Source organism: Solanum stenotomum, chromosome 5 (genome assembly GCF_019186545.1).
Source record: "Solanum stenotomum isolate F172 chromosome 5, ASM1918654v1, whole genome shotgun sequence".
Lineage (NCBI taxonomy): Eukaryota > Viridiplantae > Streptophyta > Magnoliopsida > Solanales > Solanaceae > Solanum > Solanum stenotomum.
The window spans coordinates 50,059,805-50,081,565 of record NC_064286.1 but is presented as its reverse complement, the minus strand read 5'-3'; the positions used below and the strand labels follow the sequence as shown (position 1 = coordinate 50,081,565).

Genomic DNA, 21,761 nt, shown 5'->3' with positions numbered 1-21,761 from the left:
ATACACAATATGTAAGATTCAAACACATATATTGAAGTTCAGTTATTTTTACTTGAACTTCAGTCATACTAACAACATAATTTCAAGTCCAACAATTTTTTGTCTATTTGTCAAGCCTAACTTCAGACGCAACATGTTTAAAGCAGATATATATATGAAAAAAAAAATTAAAATGAATACAAGTTACCCCTTAGTGTGTGTACAAACAAATCAGAAAGAAACAATCCATTTCTCAAACTTCCTTGAACAACAACAATAACAACAAAAATTTGTATACAACACAAATACATCTGTATAATTATTGAGGTTTTCTTGAGCAAAATTCCCCTTTTTTTTTCCACTCAAGAAAATGAATATACTGTTTGTTGACTCTCTATTCTTGTTTTTCCTCATTGCATGGTGCAGCTTTTGCTGTACTCCTTTAGAGGTTTTTTTTTTTTGTTTTTTTAGCATTTTGGAAGATCCTTTGGAGGTGGCAAAAGTGACTCATTTGGACCCTTTCCATTATCTACAAGGAATGCCATCTTCAATCCCCATGTTGTGTGTATCTCTAGATGGCAATGCATAAACCAAACTCCTGCAATATTATCACCCGGATCAAAATTGAATGGGCGTTTGATCATGTTTCATTATAAAATTTGATAAAAACAGCTTTCAAACTGAAAAAATGATATTTGAAAATTGGGCAATTGTGTTTGACCATGACTACAATTTAAAGTTTATATGAGTAATCTGGAGTGAAAAAAGTGAACACATTTTTGCTGTTTTTAAATTTTGAAAATTCTCAAATTCAACTTTAAGTTGAATTCTAAAATTTTATGGGCAAATGTGTTTGGGAGTTCAACTCCGGAAAAAAGTAAAAATAATTCCATAGTCAAAAACTAACATACCGGTTATATTATAAGTGGCCTGAATGTATAAATGCATTTATATTATTACGATCCGTTTTAATACAGTTGTCACGTTTCACTTTTCAAGCATCAACTTGACTAATTTTCAGAATTAATTAGATTAAATTATTTCAAAATTATAAAATTGAATTAAAATATTTAAAAACTATATGAAAAATACTATAAGTTGTAAATTTCCCATGACAAAAAATATCATCTAAAAATATTAGTCAAAAATCAAATAGTTTAACTCTAAAAAAAAAATAAAAAAAATTGTCACGTTGGGACAAAGGAGTACTACTTAAATCAAAAAGTAGTGACAAGACAAATTATGGTGATGGATTATCAAAAAAGTTTATTAGCTATCAGCAATATAATCTCAGGTTAATAACAAAGTTTGTAACTAATTTCAGTTCGTCCTATAACATTAGTGCATAGAAATTAAACTCGAGAAACACAAAAAGTAAGCAGAACATACCTGGATTATCAGCGCGGAATCTTACAGCAACCCATCCTCCAGAAGGAACTCCAATCGTATTCCTTTCAACAGGATCCATAAGATTAAAATTCTTCGTATCCGTTTTCGGATTAAAATTCCCTAAACCTTTACCCACTGCAAAAAAATTAAAACCATGCAAATGAATCGGATGATTCTCAGGAGCTATAATTCCAGTATCCTGCAAAACCAACTGTACCGTCGCGTTATAACGCAGACGGTAAAGTTTGGTTCCGTTCATCGTAGCCAAACTTGGAGGCGGTACTGTACTCGTATAGTTGAAAACGAACGGCGGATTTCCTGGAAAATCCGTCGTGAAAACGTTTTTTATGCCAAAGAAATGCGCTTGTAAAAGCGCGGTCTTTGGCATAACAAACGTAACATTATTTATACTAGAAACAATCCGGCTTCCATTAGCCGGTATACAAGTTGGGCACGGGTTAATCCCGAGCCCAACTGTGAAAAGTAACGAATGATCTACATTTTTCGGTACTTTAGCCGGGTATTTTTTCGAATTAAGGCTTTTAAGAGAGTGGATAAAGTTGTTAGCGACTGATGTCGCGTTTTGTGGCGGGGCACTAGTGAGGGTCATCGGGGCACTGGAGAGTGCCCCGGTGTAATGCAACGTGGCGGTAGCTGTCACGTTGTCGACCGTGATTGGTGAATCCATGAAGGGAGAAGCAACCACCATGTATTTTCCGAAATTTTGATCAGCAGTGAGTATGACATTTGTTGTCTGGCCAGGGGCTACTAAAATTGTGTCTGTTTTGAAGGGTTTAACGTAAGTAGCATCGACTTCGATTACTGTCATTTTGTGATCAGCAATTTTGAAAAAAAGTTCATCGTTGAGTGCAGCATTGATCACTCGTAACATGTATGTTTTTCCAGGAGCAACACTTAATCTGTATCCACCTGCATATAATATGGTCCAACAATCAAATTTATGTGATATTTTGTGCTTACTGAGATGACAGTTATGAATTTGACTAATTTCTAAAGCTAAAACGGTATGAAAAGTACATATTATGAGTCAGGAGCGAAAAGTTCGCATAAATTTGAACTGAACACAAGCTATTTGTATAAGGCATATGACACTCTTTCCTTTATAGCATGTTCGAGAAAAATGACATATCTTTGTAGTTGAAGACTTGATTTTAAACCTCTCATTATGCTTAAATGACATATGTTGATGATATCTATAAAAATGACATGATATGTTTAAAATTGACCATAAATTTGTATATGTGACGAAATAAAAGCTCTTTTTTTCTGGTTTTATAAATTTCATGTCTGGTCAAATACTGTCATATAAATTAAAATGGAGCGGTTTACAAGTATTACCTTGAGACGGACAATTGGAAACAGGTCCAGGATGACCATTAATCGTGTGAGCATCAGAAACATTAGGGGCTAATCCTGAATTTAGAGCTTCATTAACCACAGCTTCAGTATCAGATTTCCACCATTCACCTACATTACATCATTAAAAAAAATCATTATATAATTTTCCAACGAAAGATATCGTCTTAATTAGCTAGATATATATCCAATCAAGTGAAATAATATACTGAAAGGGCGAATAAGACTCTTTATTTGCTCTAGTTTATGAAAGACCCTCGAAAATACAAAGAAGAGTAAGAATACACTTTCTAACAAGTATAGATTAGTATTAAATATGTTCACCTAAAACAACCACAGCTTCATGGTTAGGTTTAGGGAATGGATATGGCACACCACGTTTAGGCAAAATGACAATTGCACCATGAACAGTAGCTCTTAGCCACAAAATATGTGCATGCCAAAATAATGTACCCCTTTGGCCAGTAATTGTGAAATTGTATACATAATTTTGCCCTGGTTGAATTGGACATTGTGTGATATATGCTGGTCCATCTGCCCAACCAGTTCTAAGTTGTCGAATACCATGCCTGTTAATCAGATACGAATTCAGAATTTAAATTTAATGACTGAGAATCGTACGTATAAAATTAATGAACTTACCAATGGATAGAGACATTATATTTGACATGGTTAACAACTTTGATTAGTACTCTATCATCTTCTCTAGCATAAATTGTAGGTCCTGGAAACCTTCCATTAATAGTGACAATAGGCTTGCTTGAACATAGACGATTCATGTTCCTCATTACCACCTAAAACACAAATAAATATAAGAAAATGAAAGCGAAAAAAAAATAATATAGGACTTGATATCGATCTAGCCCACCTGACTTGTACTTATTCGTGTTGAAGATTTTTTAGTCTTAATAAAAGGCTGGTGGACACTCTATCTATATAGTGGTATAAAAAAAAATAAAAAATTTAGATATCTACAAGTTATACACAACCAGTATATTTCAAAACATTGTAACTTCATATAAGAGAAATTCAAATATATTACTTGTTCATTATTAATAGAAAATTGGCTTATTGTAATCTTTTCAATTAAGAGAAAACCGAAATGAATACTCCATTCGTTTCAATTTGTTTGTCTGGTTTTGACTTGACACATAGTTTAAGAAAGTAAAGAAATAAACCTTTGATTATTGTAATCTTAACCTAATAATATGTAGAATAACGTACCAAACGTCCTTTTAATGTTGTGATCTTATGCATGTCGTGTGAAAAGTAAGTAAGATAAATAAATTGAAACGGAGAGACGTAGTACTTACATTGAACTTGTAATGACGAGTAATGCCGAAAACTGGAAAGAAGCAAAAAGCCAAGAGGACAAAAATGCGAAGCCAATTTGACTCCATTTTTTTTTTGGCCTTAGTGTGTGTGTGTGTGTGTGTGTTTTTTGAGTTTGTGTATGTACTTTCTACAAATCTCTTTTGCGTTTAAGTTCTAAAAATGTGTTTTAGAATTGTTGCATTCTAATTTTGTGACCTCCCAACGCAAATTATATATAGATGAAAGGACTTTTTACTTAATTTAATTGAAATTTGATGGCATGTCATTTTTTTTAGTTAGGTAAATGATGTATATTAGCTAATTTCTCTTCCACTCTTACTTGCATGTTACATAAAGTTTACATATTAGTGGACCACTATATGTTNTTGTTGCATTCTAATTTTGTGACCTCCCAACGCAAATTATATATAGATGAAAGGACTTTTTACTTAATTTAATTGAAATTTGATGGCATGTCATTTTTTTTAGTTAGGTAAATGATGTATATTAGCTAATTTCTCCTCCACTCTTACTTGCATGTTACATAAAGTTTACTTATTAGTGGACCACTACATGTTAATAACCTGTTAAAAGAGTGTATATATGACTAGTACTTTTAATTTAGAGACAAAAGAAAAATATACCATTTTAAAAGTAATTATTACCTGATTAATTCCTTAATCCATTAATTAGTTAACTTAAATGAACCAAATTCATGAATATCTTGTAAAGTAATATATGATGCTTGCTACGTACAGATAAGTTAGATCAGTGTTAAATACTACTTTAATCATAATGCACTCAACACATCTTAAAATCATGACAGTCAATTGAATATTCGTCATTGAAAAATTAATTATATGATTAGATTTGTAGGTCAAATTAATGTATTACTACTTTTTTTGGAGAAATTCCTAACTTAATTTGACATCACCTAAAAGGGAAGAGCCTTAGATTGATGAAACTACTCGACAATTGATTTTTGTGATGATATATGCCATTTTTTCTTTGAAATTTAAAGAGAGAAAATAACATTGTGACAAGTTATTGATATTGAAACATAATATAAGGGTAAGTTAATAAAAATGTATGTTTTCTAACAATTTAAAGATTGACAATTAGATATTTCTACTGTGCTAGCCTTTTAACTTACCTTAAGAAGAAAAGAGGATGGATGAGGCATGGGAAAATTTAAAAGAAAGGAAAAACTTTTAAATTAGATGATTAAATAAATATATTGACATAATATATAAACATGTTTCTTAACTTGGCCTTAACTGACATCTATATCCTCTAATTTTGGATGTACAAAAATAGACACTTAAACTTATATAGAGTTGAACTAATAGACACACATTTCTTATGTCATAATACGCGAAGGACGGATGCAAATTGACATGTAGAACGTCACATAGGATATGTGTATCTACTTGTTGAATTATATATAAGTTTAAATGTCTACTTGTGCACACCTAAGTTGAGATCAAGTTAACAGTTATTTTTATGTATTATGTATAATTAAAAAATAGAAAGTAGAAAATTGTTTTTTACTAGTATTAAAAAATATCCTAGGTAGTTATACGAGGAAACTTTGCTTGTAGGCATCGGTCCATTGCATGAGGCAGTTTTAAAGAGAATTTTTTCACATTAATATAATAGTATTAAAAAAAAAAAGCTTCTTTTCAAGGTTATGATATATAGTACAATATAGAGGGCAAAAAGTGAGAGTAATTGAAGAATTTCGTCTCTTTTGATATGTTTGTACCTCGTTTAATAGAGAGCAATTTATCCTAATATAAGACTTCTATATGAATTTGAATTAGTCAATCAAATACGATTATACGAATATCAAATATTAAGCTCCAGCGGAAAATCAGTGAAATTTTTTCATATAATAGCCAAAAATCTAACTCAATAAATGGTAAACCAAAATATTAAAATTGTGTTGTTAATGAAAAGAAACGTGTCAAAACCCCAACCATAGTTTAATAATTACCATCAAATTAGGTGGAAAATAAAAGGATAAAATTAAAGCGTTAGCTAAATTAGAAACTAGAATAACATATACATTATTTTTGGTGAGAGGATATGGGAGTTAATTACACGTTCGAAGAACTTAATAAATTAGTTGTTAAATTGTTTTCATGGTTTATATATAAAAAGATAGATCACTATAATTACCTTTATTAGCTAGCTAACAGTGAATGTGACATTAATTAAGTATATATACATTGTTTCAAAGTAAAGATTTAACCTCAACCAATCGATCGTTGGATCCTATTGTCACCCACTCACACTCACATATAGATACGTATACGTCTATGTAGGCGTATTCATGTATTCGAGATACTATTAAATTCATTGACTATTTGAGTTACTATATTCGGAACTTAATATTATTACATATTAGCTTTCAACAATTCCCATATAGTCTGTCAATTAGTTAACAATTGACATACTTTAGTTGTATATATGGTAGATATATTTTAATTGTATCTATGATAGATATAATAACACAGTTTAGATCAAAATTATTGAGTTCAACTAAACTCATACATTACTGAGTATTTCCGCCCCTGCCTCATCTAAGGCTGGGCACCGGAACGGATTGTACCAGTACCATTCCGGTCCGCTCCGGTCTGGTAGTATTCGGAATGGGATGGGATACATTGAACCGGTACACGGAACGGAACGGTATCATGATTTGATACCGGTATACCGGTACCGGTTCATTCTGGTACCGGTAAATCATTTTTAATTAAAATAAAAAATAATATTTTTGTCATTATTTATTTTTATTAGCATTTCTTTTTTGTTTATTTAATTTTTTAAAATTACAAACTTAAGTTATTTAACTTACAAGTTATAACTTAATAACTTATAAACTTCCAAAGATTCAAATCTTTAAAACTTATAACATAACTACATAAGCTCAAAAACTTTAAAAAAAAAAACTTTATTAAACTTAACTTACAAACTTATATACGTAAAAAAATTTTAAAAAAATCTTTAAAATAAACTTAAGTAAAATTATTATAAATTTTAAAACTTAAATACTATAAACTAATATAACTTAGAAAAATAAAAAAAAACATTCGTATTTTCGTAATTCAAAATAACTCAAAAAAAATAATTATTTTTTGAAATAGCTATATGTGCCCTCCCGTTTATCCCATCCCATTCCGTTCCGGTCCATTCCGATCCATCCCGGTTCTATCCCGGTACAAAGTGGGACAGGACGGAACTGAGCCTCCATCCCGGTAGTTCCGGTCCGATTCATCCCAGTACCGGTCAACAATCCGGTCAAACCGTCCCGTTCCAATCCGGTACCGATTCATTCCGGTCCGATGGTCCCATTCCGATCCGGTGCCCAGCCTTAGCCTCATCTATGTCCCGCCCATCCCAAAGTAATTTTAAAAAACAATAATAAAGGGAACAAACGATTCCCTTTTTTAATATTGCTTGTACAATAATGTGAAAAGAAATATAATAAAAAAGAAAAGAGAGATAATAAGTACTTAAGATCTTTGTATATATATATATATATATATATGCCGACTGCCGTAATATCTACACTAACTGATATTTCAGATCGAGCGCACTTCGTTTCTAACATGCAAGAATTTCACGGACCGCGGATTAATATATTTTCACTATTTTTTAAAATAGTCTAAAGTTACATATGACTGAAGTTCAATCATTTTTCTTCAATTTGTCATTTTTATTTGAAGTTCATGCACATATATGACTAGTAAATTCGGGCAAAAATAACAAAATTGAGGCACAAATGAACTTCAACCATATATAGACTATATGAAATTTCAGACACAATGTATGAAACTAGGCTTATTAAGATCAACTTTAGATACCGCATACCTGAAATTATGTTGAATAGATAGATACGTAAAAGAAGATTAAAAGCAAATACAAATTAAATGACAATGTCAAAATTGAGTATGAGTGCACTTTGCCCTTCTAATACTTAATTTGTCCAGACCAAGTTCTTAATGAAAGCAACTATAAATACAACAATGATGTTTGAAATTAGCATATAACATATCATCAACGATTTTGCCTGATAAAAAAGTTGATTTAATTGGTAATGTGGAAACTAATGATGAGATTCTATGTCAAGTGTATAGTTAATGGACCAAAACTTTGAATAGTTAAAGGACTAAATTCGTTAAGTGTATAGTTAAGGAACCATTTTAGATCTACTTATATAGTTAAGTGACTATTTATGTCATTTTCTCAAAAATATATACGGGTGTAAATTAATATTTAAAAGGTTTCAATAATAAAATTGGTTATTTTCTAACTAATCATCAAACACCTAATTCTTTCAAGGGAAATTTGTACTTTAAATCCCTTAGAAATTGATAAATTCTAATTGTAATCCTTGTGATACCTGGCTAAATCGCATTTAACGTTTAACTGGTAAAACCTTCGGAAATTTTATGAGTTATACACTAATACAACATCTGATCACTTCCGACGTGTTATGTTAAGTTTGTGTTATTACTTCATATTAAAGAGTAATATAGTTCTAAACATATATATATATAATATACCCTACATAAAAGGGACCAAATTAACACATATTCTAACTTTTTTGTGAACAAAAGCCTAACAACGATAAGCTTAGATAAAACAAAGTTTATTCGAAAAAATTATTCGGAAGTCATATTATCAAAATATTAATGGGTTAACACACATGAAAAACTGAGAAAATTGCTTAATTCCTTTAAAATGACTCCTAAATGTCCAAAATATGTGCAAAAATGGTTAGGCTTCACATACTACTCCCCCAACTCCCTACGGAGGGTTCATAAAGATTTTGCAAAAAAATCGCCTGAAAACCATATCATCAAACTTCTTTTAAGTCCCACAAGGACCACCCAAAAATAATGACCTCTTTCTCAAAAAAAGAAAAAAATGAAATGGATAATGTGGTTTTAATCAGAGGTTCAAAAGTTCTTCCATTGCCTCCCTCTCATAGTTACTAATCTTTAGCTCTCCACACTTATCTTCCTAACCTAAACTTGTGCAAAATTCAAAGAAAATGATCCATGTAAAATCTATTCACTCCTCTTTAACACCTACACAACAAGCTTCTTTTGATAGAACAAGTTGTTTTAGGAGGAAAAAAATCTTCATTTCCTTATGCAAGTACTCAAGAAATTCAGAATCAGATGGTAAAGGAGATACGCGTAAACAAGAATTGCTTGCCACAATTGTTCAGCTTCAAACACAGAAAGTTCGTCTAACCGAATACTTAGATGAAAGATCTGCATATCTAACACAGTTTGCTGAAGAAGCCAATACTGAAATGGAACAGATTGGTGAAAATGCCCTCAAAGAACTAGATGAAGCTGGTGCAAGGGTCGGTTAATGAGTTAATTTCTCGTATGGTCACTTAACTAATAGTCACATTTAACAAAGAAAGTGACTTTTCTAAGATAATAACTATTAGTTGAGTGACCATAACTTGTCTGTTTAATACAGAGTTTGGATTTCATATCTGAATAACATATACATAGTTGTTTATTTGTTTTTTGTTTTGTTTGTGGAGCAGATAATGGGGAATATAGAGAACCAAATGCAAGCTTTTGAAGAATCAGTGGGGTTGAACAAAAAAGAGATTGAAGAGAATGAAAAGAAGTTAACAGAATTTGAAGGCCAAATGGAGGAGGAAAGAAATGAATGGCTTTTCTTTAAGAACTTAAGGCAAAGACGAACCGTGGCCGTGGACAAAGCAAAAGCTAAGGAGGAGATGGAGAAGATTAAGCAACTTAGTAGAGAAAATGCAGGATCGACGACTAGAAGGACTGTTTACCTTGCATTTATAGGCCTTGTAGTAGTTGGAATCACAGATGTTTTCATCTCTTCGTCCTCTGACTGGAGAAAAGGTGCAGTTCTTGGGATTATTTTGGTGTGTTTGATTTCTCAAGTCATCTATGAGCAGAGTGTTTTATCAGAAACAGAATTGGAGGGAAAACAGAAATCCAAAGAAAACAAAAAGTAAAACTAGTATTGTAGCATGAGTTATAACCTCAAATATAATTTTATTACTCAAGGCTGATATATCGATGATTAGGTCGTCTAGATCACGGATTCTTTCTGGTTTTCCGAATTATTGCAGTTGTTAAAGGAAATTCAAAGACAATCAGTGCATTTACTACTATTATTATCATGTCATTCACATAAAAAGTTCAATACTGTTAATTAAATTTCGTGTTCCCTTTACTGTTCCTCTCCTAACTACACACTTGGATAAACTTGTACTACTACAAAAAGCATCAATAGGCATATTATAGTCAAAATTCAGTACACATGAGATCATAATATCTGGTGCACTGACTTGGTGCATTTAACATCTTTAAAGTCCGTCTTTCAGGGGAAGTCTCAAACACAGAGATTATCAAGGATACTCTAGCGAACTTGTAGCAAAAAAAGAGAATCGAGGAATTTTCGTAGAAAACCAAGATGCACACAACAGAATAACCCACGCATGATAGTTAACAGTATAACTTTTAACCAATATAGCCTGGCATGCTAATGATGATATGATATAATCACCTGAGGTGAAAGGAGATTTCTCTTACAGTTCGAAGCAGGAAGCATGGTATTGTGGGGAAAATTTGCCTTCAAATGAAGCATAAAATGGCAATCTTGCACCAAGAAGCAATCTTTTTCTTACTACATTGTAAATTCCAAAATCAACTTTAGAGAAAGCAAACTGAGGTTAATAAAGAACAAAGAGTGAATTTAGAACCTGAAAGCTTCTTACTTGCAAAAAGAATCATCCGATAGCTTTAATAAGTGTATTCACCTTTACCATGCATCTATAGTTGGGGTGACTTCCCGAAATGGTATGTATGTATCTATCTATCACCGAATCTCTCAGATTTGCGTAAAAACTCTATCAACATAATATAGGTGACAACAGAGGGTGAGCAACACTAGTGTTCATTTCACCAAAAAATCTGTTAGCATCCTCAATTTCGAAGGCCTGGACAAAGCCATTGATAAGGCATTGTAAGTTGAAAATATCGTATAGTTCCCTGTTTGACATCAAATCCTTCATTTTTCTTTCTCTGCATAACCTACATTAACTAGACGAATATGCTAAAGAATCCATTTCTCCTCCATCATTTCAAAATCCCAACAAAGTTAAAGACTTGTTCAGATGCCCATTTTCACACATCCCGTCAACTGCTGCAAACTCGAAAAACTTCAATCTTTCCAACCTTATTACAACAGCCATTGAGTATGCATTATAAACCACAACATCAAGTAATAGCATTCTCAATGATTTCCTTGAATATCCTTTCAATACCATTAACATTGCCTGTTCACCCCCAAGCAAATCACGAAACTACAAGCAAACAAATCCATTTTCCGCTCATGTTTTTCCATCACATCCCGAAACTCCAATTCCTCATTAAACTTGCAATACCCACATAAACCACTGCATATCTCATTATACAAACCAACAAATGCGACCCCCTTATTAATCGCTGCTAAACCATGGTCCATGGATTAAAATACTTAAAACGGTCCACATTTGGAAGAAACTTCATTCAAACATTTCATCAAACATCTTTAGAGCATCATTTAAATGGACACATACAACTACATACAACAGGATTCTACTCTCCCATATCCTGCTCAACAAGTCCAGGGTCGGTGCTAGCTTGGGGCCAGGGGTTCATTCAACCCTTCGACGAAAAATTATATTATTTATAAATGATTTAAATTATTGTTTATGTATATAATATGTGTTAGAATCCTGACTCCGTCATTGCTAACAACTATCTGACTGTACTAAACTTTTGGAGGTCTTTTTTTTTTGCACTTCTATAACTGTCACAATTCTTCATAATATAATAATCATTACACACGTTACTACAATACATAATATTCGTAATATTTACTTGCTAGGTATAACCCGGGTTAGAATCATTATCAAACATATTGGCTGACTAGTGAAAAAGAGGGGCAAATCCCAAATGTTTTCAAGAAAATCTTTGCCAACCATTTCCACTAAAGAGAAGGTTTTAATGGGTATAAAAGTGAACACTGTTCCATAGGATTTCGAGCCTATCCTTGTTACTACTACTTTTTTTTTTTCATCTTTTCTACTCCCTCCGTCCCTATTTACTTGTCCATATTTCCTTTTTTAGTTGTCCCTATTTAGTTGTCCATTTTGACAAATCAAGAAAGGACAACAAATTTTTTCCTATTATACCCTTATTTACACTTCTTGAAAATTGTAAAAGTGTATGTTGTTTCCCTCCAATTTATTTCACTTGAATTCAAATAAGTGGTTGTAATTTTGAAGTGAAAAGTTGTCATAAGGGTAAAATTGTAACTTTACCGTGCTAATCATTGTTGCCTTAATCTGTGTGTCATTTCTAAAGTGGACAACTAAAAAGGGACGGAGGGAGTAGTATTGACTAAATACTATTAAGGCATGTAAAATATTGTTCTTTAAATTTGTTACTTTTTGACTTTAAGGGTAAAAGCATGTGTTGATCATTGACACTTTTTCTTGTTGATTTTTCTTTGATTTCCCATTAAGATGAGGAAAACACATCATACTATGTGACATATAATCATTACTTTGTCCATTTATGTTCTCTGAAAAACAAACATAGAGCTAATGTAATCAACATATTTACCTAATTCAACACTATAATATTGTGGAGTGCTTAGTGTAAGAATAAAGAGTCAAACTAATTCAGATTCACATTCGAGGGATGGACCCCCTATCAAGATTTTTCCATACCCAGAGATCGAAACTGAAACCTCTATCCTCTATCCGCCAAGTCCATTGGTGATATAAGGAGTTTTCATGGTTTAGTTTGTGTCTATAGGAGATTTGTTAGGGATTTTAGCATCATAGCCTCACCATTGATCCAAATGATTAAGAAAGATTGTATCTTTTTATTGGGATGAAGAACAAGAGAAAAGCCTTTTAAGGCATCCAAATAATCATATGTTCAATAGAGCCTATGAAGATAAAATGATCATCTAAGATGAAAAATAATACTTACTAGCAAGACTTTTCAAGTGCAACATGATCAATTTATCACTTTTATACTTAACCAACAACCCATTGAAAGATACAGAGTTACAGACCTCAATCAAGCAAGTAATAATAAGGTGTAAATCTATATATAATATATATCCCCAGGACCAAAACGCGTACTTCTGAACCTTGAAGACATTGATATAACGATTCAGTAAAAAAGTTTATGTATGTGCTACAGTTGAAGGAAGAAAGATTCAGTTTTTTCTACTCAATCTATAACCAATTCTTCAGCATGTAAACAGTCTGATTATTAGGCATCTTTGCAATCCAATGCCCTCCGGTAAGTTCAGTTCTCCCAGGGAAGCTGGAGTTTCTACCAACCTTATCTGACTGAATTACGTTAGAGCCTCTAACCAACAACTCCATGCGAAAACCTTATACAGGAACTGACTTCATTCTCACAGTTGTTACCAAGAAATGAACAACTTGCAGCATGTCTAAAGCCTTAAATCGCGTTCCTGGATTAAAAGGAAATGAAATGAGGAAACAAAATAAGGATCAGTTCCAATGAGGTAGCAACAGGAAACTATAAAACTTTGTTTCAAAAAGAACATAGAAACTAAAGTCAAAAGAATTATCAGTTCATTTGATCGATCAACCACATAATTGTTTTTCTTTCTTTTTTGGGTGGATGATCCACTATGTTTTGTTTCCTTGAAAAGGACTACTCTTTATCGACAACGACTAACACATAATATGAACTCAAGATGCAACAATCATGAAATCACTACAGTAAAGGGAAGGCTGGTATCAAGGTAATCTAGAGACTAAGTATGACACTCGTATTAGGCAGAATCACAATGATCAATGTGACACCTCCAAAATAGATTGGAGTTCCGTGCACCCAGAATCTCAATAAGTTAGCTGATAAATTTTGCAATTTCAGGTCATATTTAAGACGGTCAAATCAGATTTTGCTTCTGAGTGTAGTTGATATACTCACAGAGGTGGATCCTCAGGTTTTCACATATAGGTTTCAAGATATAATAACAAGTAGTATAGGAATATCTTCACGAGCGAAACTACCAAATCCTAGCAGTTAAATATGTGGAGAAAGGATTCGAACATAAAGTTTAGAAGACAAAGATAAGACGACAACTGAAGCACGCCATGAAACTAGTATCAAGTGAGATTATAGATCCTTCACTGTCATAGTTCATACTAACCAAATATGACAGTTATGTTACCATTTTTCCTTTTTGGAACCTATTGTTAAAAAGGAACATGGAATATCATATACAGTTGAATATGGATTTAAGGAGGTAAGATTAACAAACTAAACAAACGGAGAAAATGAAGTAAACGACACGAAGTAAGATTACTAACTCCAAAACAAGCATGTACAGATACAATAATCCTACTCAACTTAAGACATAAAGCTAATTCATTGAGAATGAAATGAGAAAGATAATCAGATTAATATCAAGAAGACTTCTTCTTCATGTCAAATATATTAGAACAAGTCCAAGAAGCATTCTTATGACAAATGCATAGTCAAAAAATACAATGACACAAGTGATTTTATAACAAATGCGACAAAATTAACAATTAAACAAAAGAAACACCATAGACCTTGGATTTCAGTATAGGCGAAGTACGCTCCTCCCATTTGGCCTACTTTGTGCTGGTAAACTTCTCCGGCTGCCTCTCATGGGAGCAAAATGGAACCGCAAGAACCCATTATCGATATGATTAGGTGAATACCTTGCACTCCGGTTCCTCTCCAACACGAAATCGTCTTTCTTTTTACCATTGCCATTAGTGTCAATGCCAAGATTCCTCACAGTTCCAAAAGATCCACCAATATTAGTCGAATTTCTCCAACTAACACTGCTATTACTCCTAAACATATTCCTATTAAGACTCCCTTTTAGATCACCATTTGTCTCCCTCCTCATGTCTTGCCAAGATCCTGAAAATGACCTCTCCACTCCATTTGATCTACTATACCTGTCATCTTCTTCATCTTTGTTTCCATTACCTTTCCTATGTATAAAACCCCATATATTCCAGGCCCACTTCTTCGACTTTTTCGATCCCTTCCGTTCCCCATTTCCAATCCCAGAAGCACTATCCTTAAACCCTGTCAATTCAAAAGTTTCCGAGAAATCATCCCTTAGAGAATTGGAATTGGAAATCGAATTCAAATCCCTCTCAGGCTGAACTTTAGCATTGGACACTGCCTTCATTTCATCAATCTCTGCCACTACAGCAGCTGCTGTTTTCCTAATTGAGTTAGATCTATCAAGACTCTTCCTTCGCCTCGAAGATGAATCCAAGTAATAGTCCCTTGTTTGAGCAGACCCTCCAGGCAAATCAGTTTCCTCACCGATACAATTCGCTGAAACAGGCGACTCTTCAACTGGAATTTGGTCATCAGCCCTTTGAACATGCACCACTGGTGCATCTTCTTTCACTGAAACCATAGGCGGAACCCTGGGAATGCTCCTTCCCATGAAATGGACATCACAAGAAGCTCGAGGCTCATCAAAGGAGTACCTTGGATCATCAATACTAATCCTCCCAATATCGAGAGAAAATCGAGGTTCAGTGTCACAGGACCTCCTCCCAAATCCATAATCAGCAATCTCAGACTGAGTGTCCCTGAATTTTCTCGAAATGGGCTTCTCCAATGACAGTGTAGATGAGTTCTCACAATTGTTTCGTTTTTTCACCTTCTGTTTTCGCCTCCAATTGTGCCATTTCTTGCTGAAAACTGATGCAGCAGACAAGAAGCTTCCTGCAATTTCCTTCAAGTCCCTTCCACCTGAAGGCTTTTTCACCTGCGAATCGAGATCTATGTGATCTTTCATCGGCTTCAATATATCCCCATTCACCAGCTCTTCTTCCACAATTTCTGAATCGACCTCTCTGCAAAAACTGTTCTCCACAGGGGACTCTTCAGTTATTTCATTTACCACATTTCCGTTACCTATATGGCTGATTTGATCGTTTTCTGGTTCCTCTTCCTCTTCTTCTTTTAACTCAATAACAGGCCTATTCACAGATGCATCACCAGTATCCTCAGAATGAGGGTTTTTAGCCTCTCCGTCGAGGGAAAATAAGGACCAAAGTGTATTACGAACTCGAACGTCACAAGACTTACGTTGGGGTTCAAAACCAGAACCACCCAAATAGCTCAACGCTTCGTTTTTAGAAGCTGAAAACGACTTAGTCCGGCGAAGTTCGGGGAAAAATGAAGTGGGTTTAGAGGGTTTAGGAGGAAGAGGAGGATGTTTCTGGTTAAAAGTAGAAAAAGTAGAAGTTTTAGAGAAAAGGGCTTTAATAGCAGAAGCAGATGAAGTAGAAGGTCGACGTGAAGAAGAAGAAGGATTGTTATTATTAGCTGCAGTCTGATCTAAGGTGGTGAGGCGTTCACAGAGGCATTCTGGGCAGAATCCGGTGAAATCTTCATCTGGGTGTCTGTCACAACTGAAAGAAGAACGAGGTGGCTGCGGCGGTGGAAGTGGCGGTGGCTGTGTTGGGTCCGCAGTGGTGGGATTCATACCAGGTGGTAATGTGCAATGCTGCGGACTTTGCTCATGTTCTGCAAATCAGAGAAAGAGAGTGAAATACTGTGAGAATTTGTGAAGAGCTTTGGGTTCTCTCAACAATGGGGAAAAGTGAAGAGACAGCAAAGAAGAAGAAGAGAAAAATAAAGAAGAATGAAAAATGCCTTCACAACGGACACTCTTACATCTTTTTTCCCAAATATTATAAATAACTAATTTGTTTGACCAAATATTGTAGCCTAGTCGTTAAATTATTTCATACTTTAGTATCATGTATTTTTTTCGTGGGAAGCAACTTCGTCATTTTCGTGTATCATTTACACTTTATTTGGGTCATTTCCGTGTATCATTTACATCTTATTTGGATGGTTGTTATACATTGTATTGTATTGTTGGTTAAATATCATGTTTATTTGATTTGTTAATGCATCATTAGATAATAACATAAAATCTTATTTTATATAACGATCAATTTTGTGTGATTGCATTAACATTTAAATTGTTTTGTTGTTTTTATTTTGGAAACCCTAGGCAACTCACGATCTCTGAACTTTGGATAAGAACTCTGTGATGAGTGAGTACTTTGTGGTAACTTGCGTCGAGTTCATGACTAAATAACAAGCGTAGGCTGAATTTGATCTTAGGTCTCCAACGTGGGCAGGGGAAGCTCAAAGTAATTAGAGGCCTAAAGCGAAATTTCAATTAGAGGCCTAAAATCTAAATAAACTTCATATATATTTATTTAAAAATTATTTTTCTAACTTTTAGATTTTAATTAGAGACCTAAAATCTAAATAAACTTCATATGTATTTATTTAAAAAATATTTTTCTAACTCTTTAGATGTAAATTTTTGCTTAAAATTTCTTTATAGATGATTTCTTCAAATATCTTTTTTATTATTATTAGTTTTAGGTAAGATTTTATCAATTCAATATTAGAAAACACTCTTTTACTAGGGTCATTACTATATGAATTGTTAACATAATTCTTGGTAATAAGTTAACAAACTTTAAATAAAAACAAGAGTTAAAATCAAAGAATTTGATTCAAGAAATTGATAACTTGGTATATCCTACTTTAATATGTTTGTTGCATTGCTTGAAAATTTAAGAAGAAATTAAAAAAAAATTGTAATTTACTTTGTTCAACATTTTTCGACTATTGATTCATATTTTTGACAGACTATTACTCTACCTTATCAAAGATTTGAAGAAAAATAGTTTAAACAGATAAATAATATGAGGGTTAGCAAAAAATAATTGATTTTTACTATTTGAATGGGGTTAAGGAGAACAAAATAATATAATTTTATGTAAAAAAAAAATTATTCTTGGTAAGAATTTGAGGCCCCGCAAAATTGGAGGCCTAAGGCATATGCCTCAAATTTTGTATGCAAGAGCCGCCCCTAAACGTGGGAGCCTCGACTCCCAACTATTCAACCGCGCCCTTGTGCGCAACACTTTAATTGTCGATGTGTTATATTATATAATAATGAAGAATGATACAATATATTAAAATATTATATTCATTAAAATAAAATCATACCATAGCATATAATATAGCTCAATACAATAATATAATATATTACCAATAATCATCAATCATATATCATATATATATATATATAAGAGAACCTTAGACCCGCCTGTGTGGCGCCATCACAAACCAGGATTTCCTTTTAATTTATTTATTTACAAAATTAGTCTTCCCTTTCATGAAAAATTGTGATTTTAATGAAAAGTTGCGACTTTAATGAAGAGTTATGACTTTTATGAAGAGTTGCGACTTTTATGAAAAGTTATGACTTTTATGAAAGGTGGTGATATTTCCGAAGGGTTGTAACTTTTCCATATAGTTGTAACATTTCTGATAAGGCACAATAAACATTTGTTCACACTACCCTCTGTTGTCTATAAATAGAGGGATTTCCTCTCATTTTAGCACAACGAAAATTCTGAACCCTTCCTCATCTTCTTCTTCTTCACAATTAAATATTTGTCTACTTTGCTCATGTTGAGTGGCTCACTGACACTATTACTTATGTTACAAATTCTGATATGTATTTTTACAATTATTAATTTATAATTTATGTTTATGTTATTAAGGCTAAATGATAAGATGTAATAATTTTTATTTTCCTTTACATTATTAATGTTTGTTATTTCGTAATCTTGTATGTAAGATAATATAGTGTTTTAGTTTTAATGTCTAATAGGTTTTAAATATTATTTTATAAATTTTATAATATTAAATTCCTGCGCGAAGCACAAATAATTTTACTAATATAATATATTATGAAATAATATGTAACAACCATCTTCAATGATTAATTTTTAATAAAGAAATTTCACTAGAGGCGATCTTGTTTCCTACGTTATTTTCCATATTATAATTCTTTTTTTAATCATTAGTTAATTTCACTCTTAAATTAATGTGTAAAAATCAAGAATAAAAATGAGATTTATTAGATTAAAAGCCTAATAAAGTAAAAAAAAAATTACTCAATTTCAGACGGTTACATTAAAAAATTATACATAATTCGTAAACGAAGAAAAAAAAAACTGAAATACATAAAGAGGGAACGAATACTCACACATGCTCTTTTATTTTATTTTAATTTAATCACCTACGTTTATTCGCTTTCCAAGGAATAATATTTTTCTGTCTCTATTTAATATTATAATAAATAAATTTTGTTCTTTAGTTTCCCTTTTAATGTTGTCCCATAAATTATATTTTCAGTTACAGTAAAATACTGTCCATTAAATTTGTCCTTATTCCTAATTAACAAGGTAATAAATAGATTTTTTTTCTATATTTAGAAATAATATTACTCCCTAGAAACTAACATGATGTTTGGTAGGCTTATAATCCAAAAAAAACTAGCTTGTAAATAATTTTTTATTTATTCATGCGTTTGATAAATATTTAAAATATTTATAAGTTAAAATCATAACTCGGTCACCCCAATTTAAAATTTACCGCTTATAAGTACTTTTAATTTGATCAAATTTCTAATAACTTTTATAATTTTAAAAATACTTGTCATAAATTTTATTTTTAATTTTATTAATGCATTTGTATTTTTTCTAATGTCAAAATACGTTGAAATTTATATTATGTAAAAGGCTTTCAGAATACTTCAGTCATTATGATTAAAAATGACTTGTGCACCATGTTACCCCCTAATTAGAAAAGAAAATACTATCAGCATCTAATTATTAAATACATTACTTATTTATTAAAAGTTCTGTTATTTTATTCAAACACGTAACTATTTATTTTTTAAAAAATCAACTTCATTATTTGAAAGTACTTTTTTAATTGCAGATAATTTATCAACTATTTTTAATCAGTTAATCAACTCTAGGTATTGTCAAACAAGTCTACCCCATGTGTGCTAAAATCAAAAGTTTCACTTTTTTTTCCCATTAGTTCTTTATATTCATACAACTAGATGATTTTAATTAATTTTAAGGAATAGAATAGATTTCTTTTATTACAAAAATAAATAAATAAAAAGTTATTGTTTTAATAGTGTTTGTGAAGGAACTTTTGATTTTCAAAGATTCCTTTATAGTGAGAGATAAAAGCAAAAGTAATAAATCACGCAACACACATAAGTCTGAATGTGTAATACAGAAATGTCTCACCTCTTTCTCTCCAACACATCTCTTTTCCCTTTCTTTGCTTTTTCTTTTGTCTAATATAGTACTAATAAAACACCTCTCTCTTACGTCGTTGTACTGGAGTGGTAAATATTCTTTTATTTTTGTTTATAGGTTTCGAGTTCAAGTCTTTTTGGATGTGTAATTATCTTTATTGAGAAGCGTTTTATCTTCATTGTAAGATTTTTCTGTGCGAATTTAAATTTAGTTGAGCCTCAATACGAATATCGAACACTGAACAACAAAAAAATAAAAACATCTCTCTTTTTTTGCTCTTTTCTTGGTTTTGGAGTTCCCTTTTGTTTTTTTTATCTTTTTAAGTGTACTCTCTTTTGTTTGGCACCTCATTTTGAGTTCTACAATTCTACATTTTCTTTTTTATTAATATTCTCATGTCATTTGTGGGTTGCTATGTGACATTTATCTCAACTATTTGGAGTACTTATCATTGCCAAAGTATAGTGGAAGAATGACAAGTAATGTATCTAGTTGCATTATATAGTCAGTGGTCTTGAGTTTGAATTTTCGGATACAGAATCATCTTTGTTAGAAAACGTTTTATCGATTTATTGGCATGTGAGACTTTCTGAAGCGAATCTGAATTAAATCAGACTTCAATGTAGATACCGAGTACTAGATAGAAAACCAAAAAAATAGTTGCATTACATTTTTTTATACAAGTACATATTTTAGAGTAAATAAATAAATCCACAAATTATTATAATAAAATGATATTATAAAACATTTAAACACAATATTAATACATTCTTTCACAAAGTTTTAATATTTTGTTCATAATTACCTAAAATAATATAAATGTGGTTTTAACCAACTGGTCTAGTTAAATTTCGTTTATGGGAGAGTTATATCATTGATTCCATCCTTTTATACAAAACCTCTATTTTAGTGACAAATGATTATGAGGCCTCTAAATAATAAAAAATGTATATCATATTTTCAAGAAAATTCAAATGTGTGACCAATCTTTTAACTAGAAAAGCAATGTGTCTGGCTAGTGAGCTAGCACTTGTTGGATGTCAAGTGAATTTATAAAAATACACATATTTTTTCATCAAATCATCTCACCTGAAAAACATAAAACGAAAAATAGATTTTCGCTGAAACATAAGGAAGTTTCCTAATTTTTTTTCATGTAAAAATACTATTAATTTTTTTTCTTACTAATTCAATTAATATATATATATAGATAGATAGATAGATAAAAATGGCCACTAAACATTTTCTAGTGAAATCTTTAATAGAAAAATAGTGATTTTTTTAGTAATTACAAGATTTTGACTATTGTTAAACATTTTGATAGGAGGGAAAAATTGAAGTAAGAAAGACAACACATGAGCAGAGGAGGTAGGAAATGTCCTCGTATAAAGTCCATGAAGATGATGGGACATGCACACCTTTCATT

At 31.9% G+C, this 21,761-nt stretch overlaps 4 protein-coding genes across 4 annotated transcripts in view; 1 reads left to right on the top strand and 3 right to left on the bottom strand.

The window, feature by feature from the left end:
* The window catches only part of LOC125864400 (acyl-coenzyme A oxidase 4, peroxisomal-like), a 174,404-nt gene extending 164,112 nt beyond the window's left edge, over window positions 1–10,292 (bottom strand). The window contains exon 1 of the mRNA XM_049544398.1: window positions 10,287–10,292. The gene's annotated coding sequence lies outside the window, so the exon portion shown is untranslated. The remainder of the gene's footprint in view (window positions 1–10,286) is intronic.
* LOC125864393 (laccase-4-like) lies at window positions 327–4,264 on the bottom strand. Its single transcript, XM_049544371.1, has 6 exons — window positions 4,059–4,264; window positions 3,388–3,539; window positions 3,070–3,314; window positions 2,728–2,856; window positions 1,369–2,298; window positions 327–577 (listed from the first exon to the last, which is right to left on the bottom strand). The coding sequence occupies exons 1-6, from the start codon at window positions 4,143–4,145 to the stop codon at window positions 447–449; spliced, it is 1,674 nt and encodes a 557-aa protein (XP_049400328.1). The 5' UTR covers window positions 4,146–4,264; the 3' UTR covers window positions 327–446.
* LOC125864409 (uncharacterized) lies at window positions 8,978–10,147 on the top strand. The gene is made up of 2 exons (XM_049544407.1): window positions 8,978–9,442; window positions 9,635–10,147. The coding sequence occupies exons 1-2, from the start codon at window positions 9,122–9,124 to the stop codon at window positions 10,082–10,084; spliced, it is 771 nt and encodes a 256-aa protein (XP_049400364.1). The 5' UTR covers window positions 8,978–9,121; the 3' UTR covers window positions 10,085–10,147.
* Window positions 10,293–13,096: 2,804 nt separating the features above from the next.
* Window positions 13,097–16,877, bottom strand: LOC125864387 (protein OCTOPUS-like). Its single transcript, XM_049544365.1, has 2 exons — window positions 14,729–16,877; window positions 13,097–13,614 (listed from the first exon to the last, which is right to left on the bottom strand). Exon 1 carries the CDS (start codon window positions 16,660–16,662, stop codon window positions 14,737–14,739), a length of 1,926 nt encoding a protein of 641 aa, XP_049400322.1. The 5' UTR covers window positions 16,663–16,877; the 3' UTR covers window positions 13,097–13,614; window positions 14,729–14,736.
* Window positions 16,878–21,761: the final 4,884 nt, after the last annotated feature.

What these genes read in the sequence shown, in the direction of transcription:
- LOC125864409 (XM_049544407.1), top strand. Translation starts at nt 9,122, where the DNA reads ATGATCCATGTAAAATCTATTCACTCCTCTTTAACACCTACACAACAA. An exon ending in TAGATGAAGCTGGTGCAAGG is followed by an intron (nt 9,443 to 9,634) that starts GTCGGTTAATGA and finishes TTTGTGGAGCAG; the next exon opens with ATAATGGGGAATATAGAGAA.
- LOC125864387 (XM_049544365.1), bottom strand. Translation starts at nt 16,662, where the DNA reads ATGAATCCCACCACTGCGGACCCAACACAGCCACCGCCACTTCCACCG.
- LOC125864393 (XM_049544371.1), bottom strand. Translation starts at nt 4,145, where the DNA reads ATGGAGTCAAATTGGCTTCGCATTTTTGTCCTCTTGGCTTTTTGCTTC. An exon ending in TATAATGTCTCTATCCATTG is followed by an intron (nt 3,315 to 3,387) that starts GTAAGTTCATTA and finishes TCTGATTAACAG; the next exon opens with GCATGGTATTCGACAACTTA. An exon ending in ATTCCGCGCTGATAATCCAG is followed by an intron (nt 578 to 1,368) that starts GTATGTTCTGCT and finishes ATAATATTGCAG; the next exon opens with GAGTTTGGTTTATGCATTGC.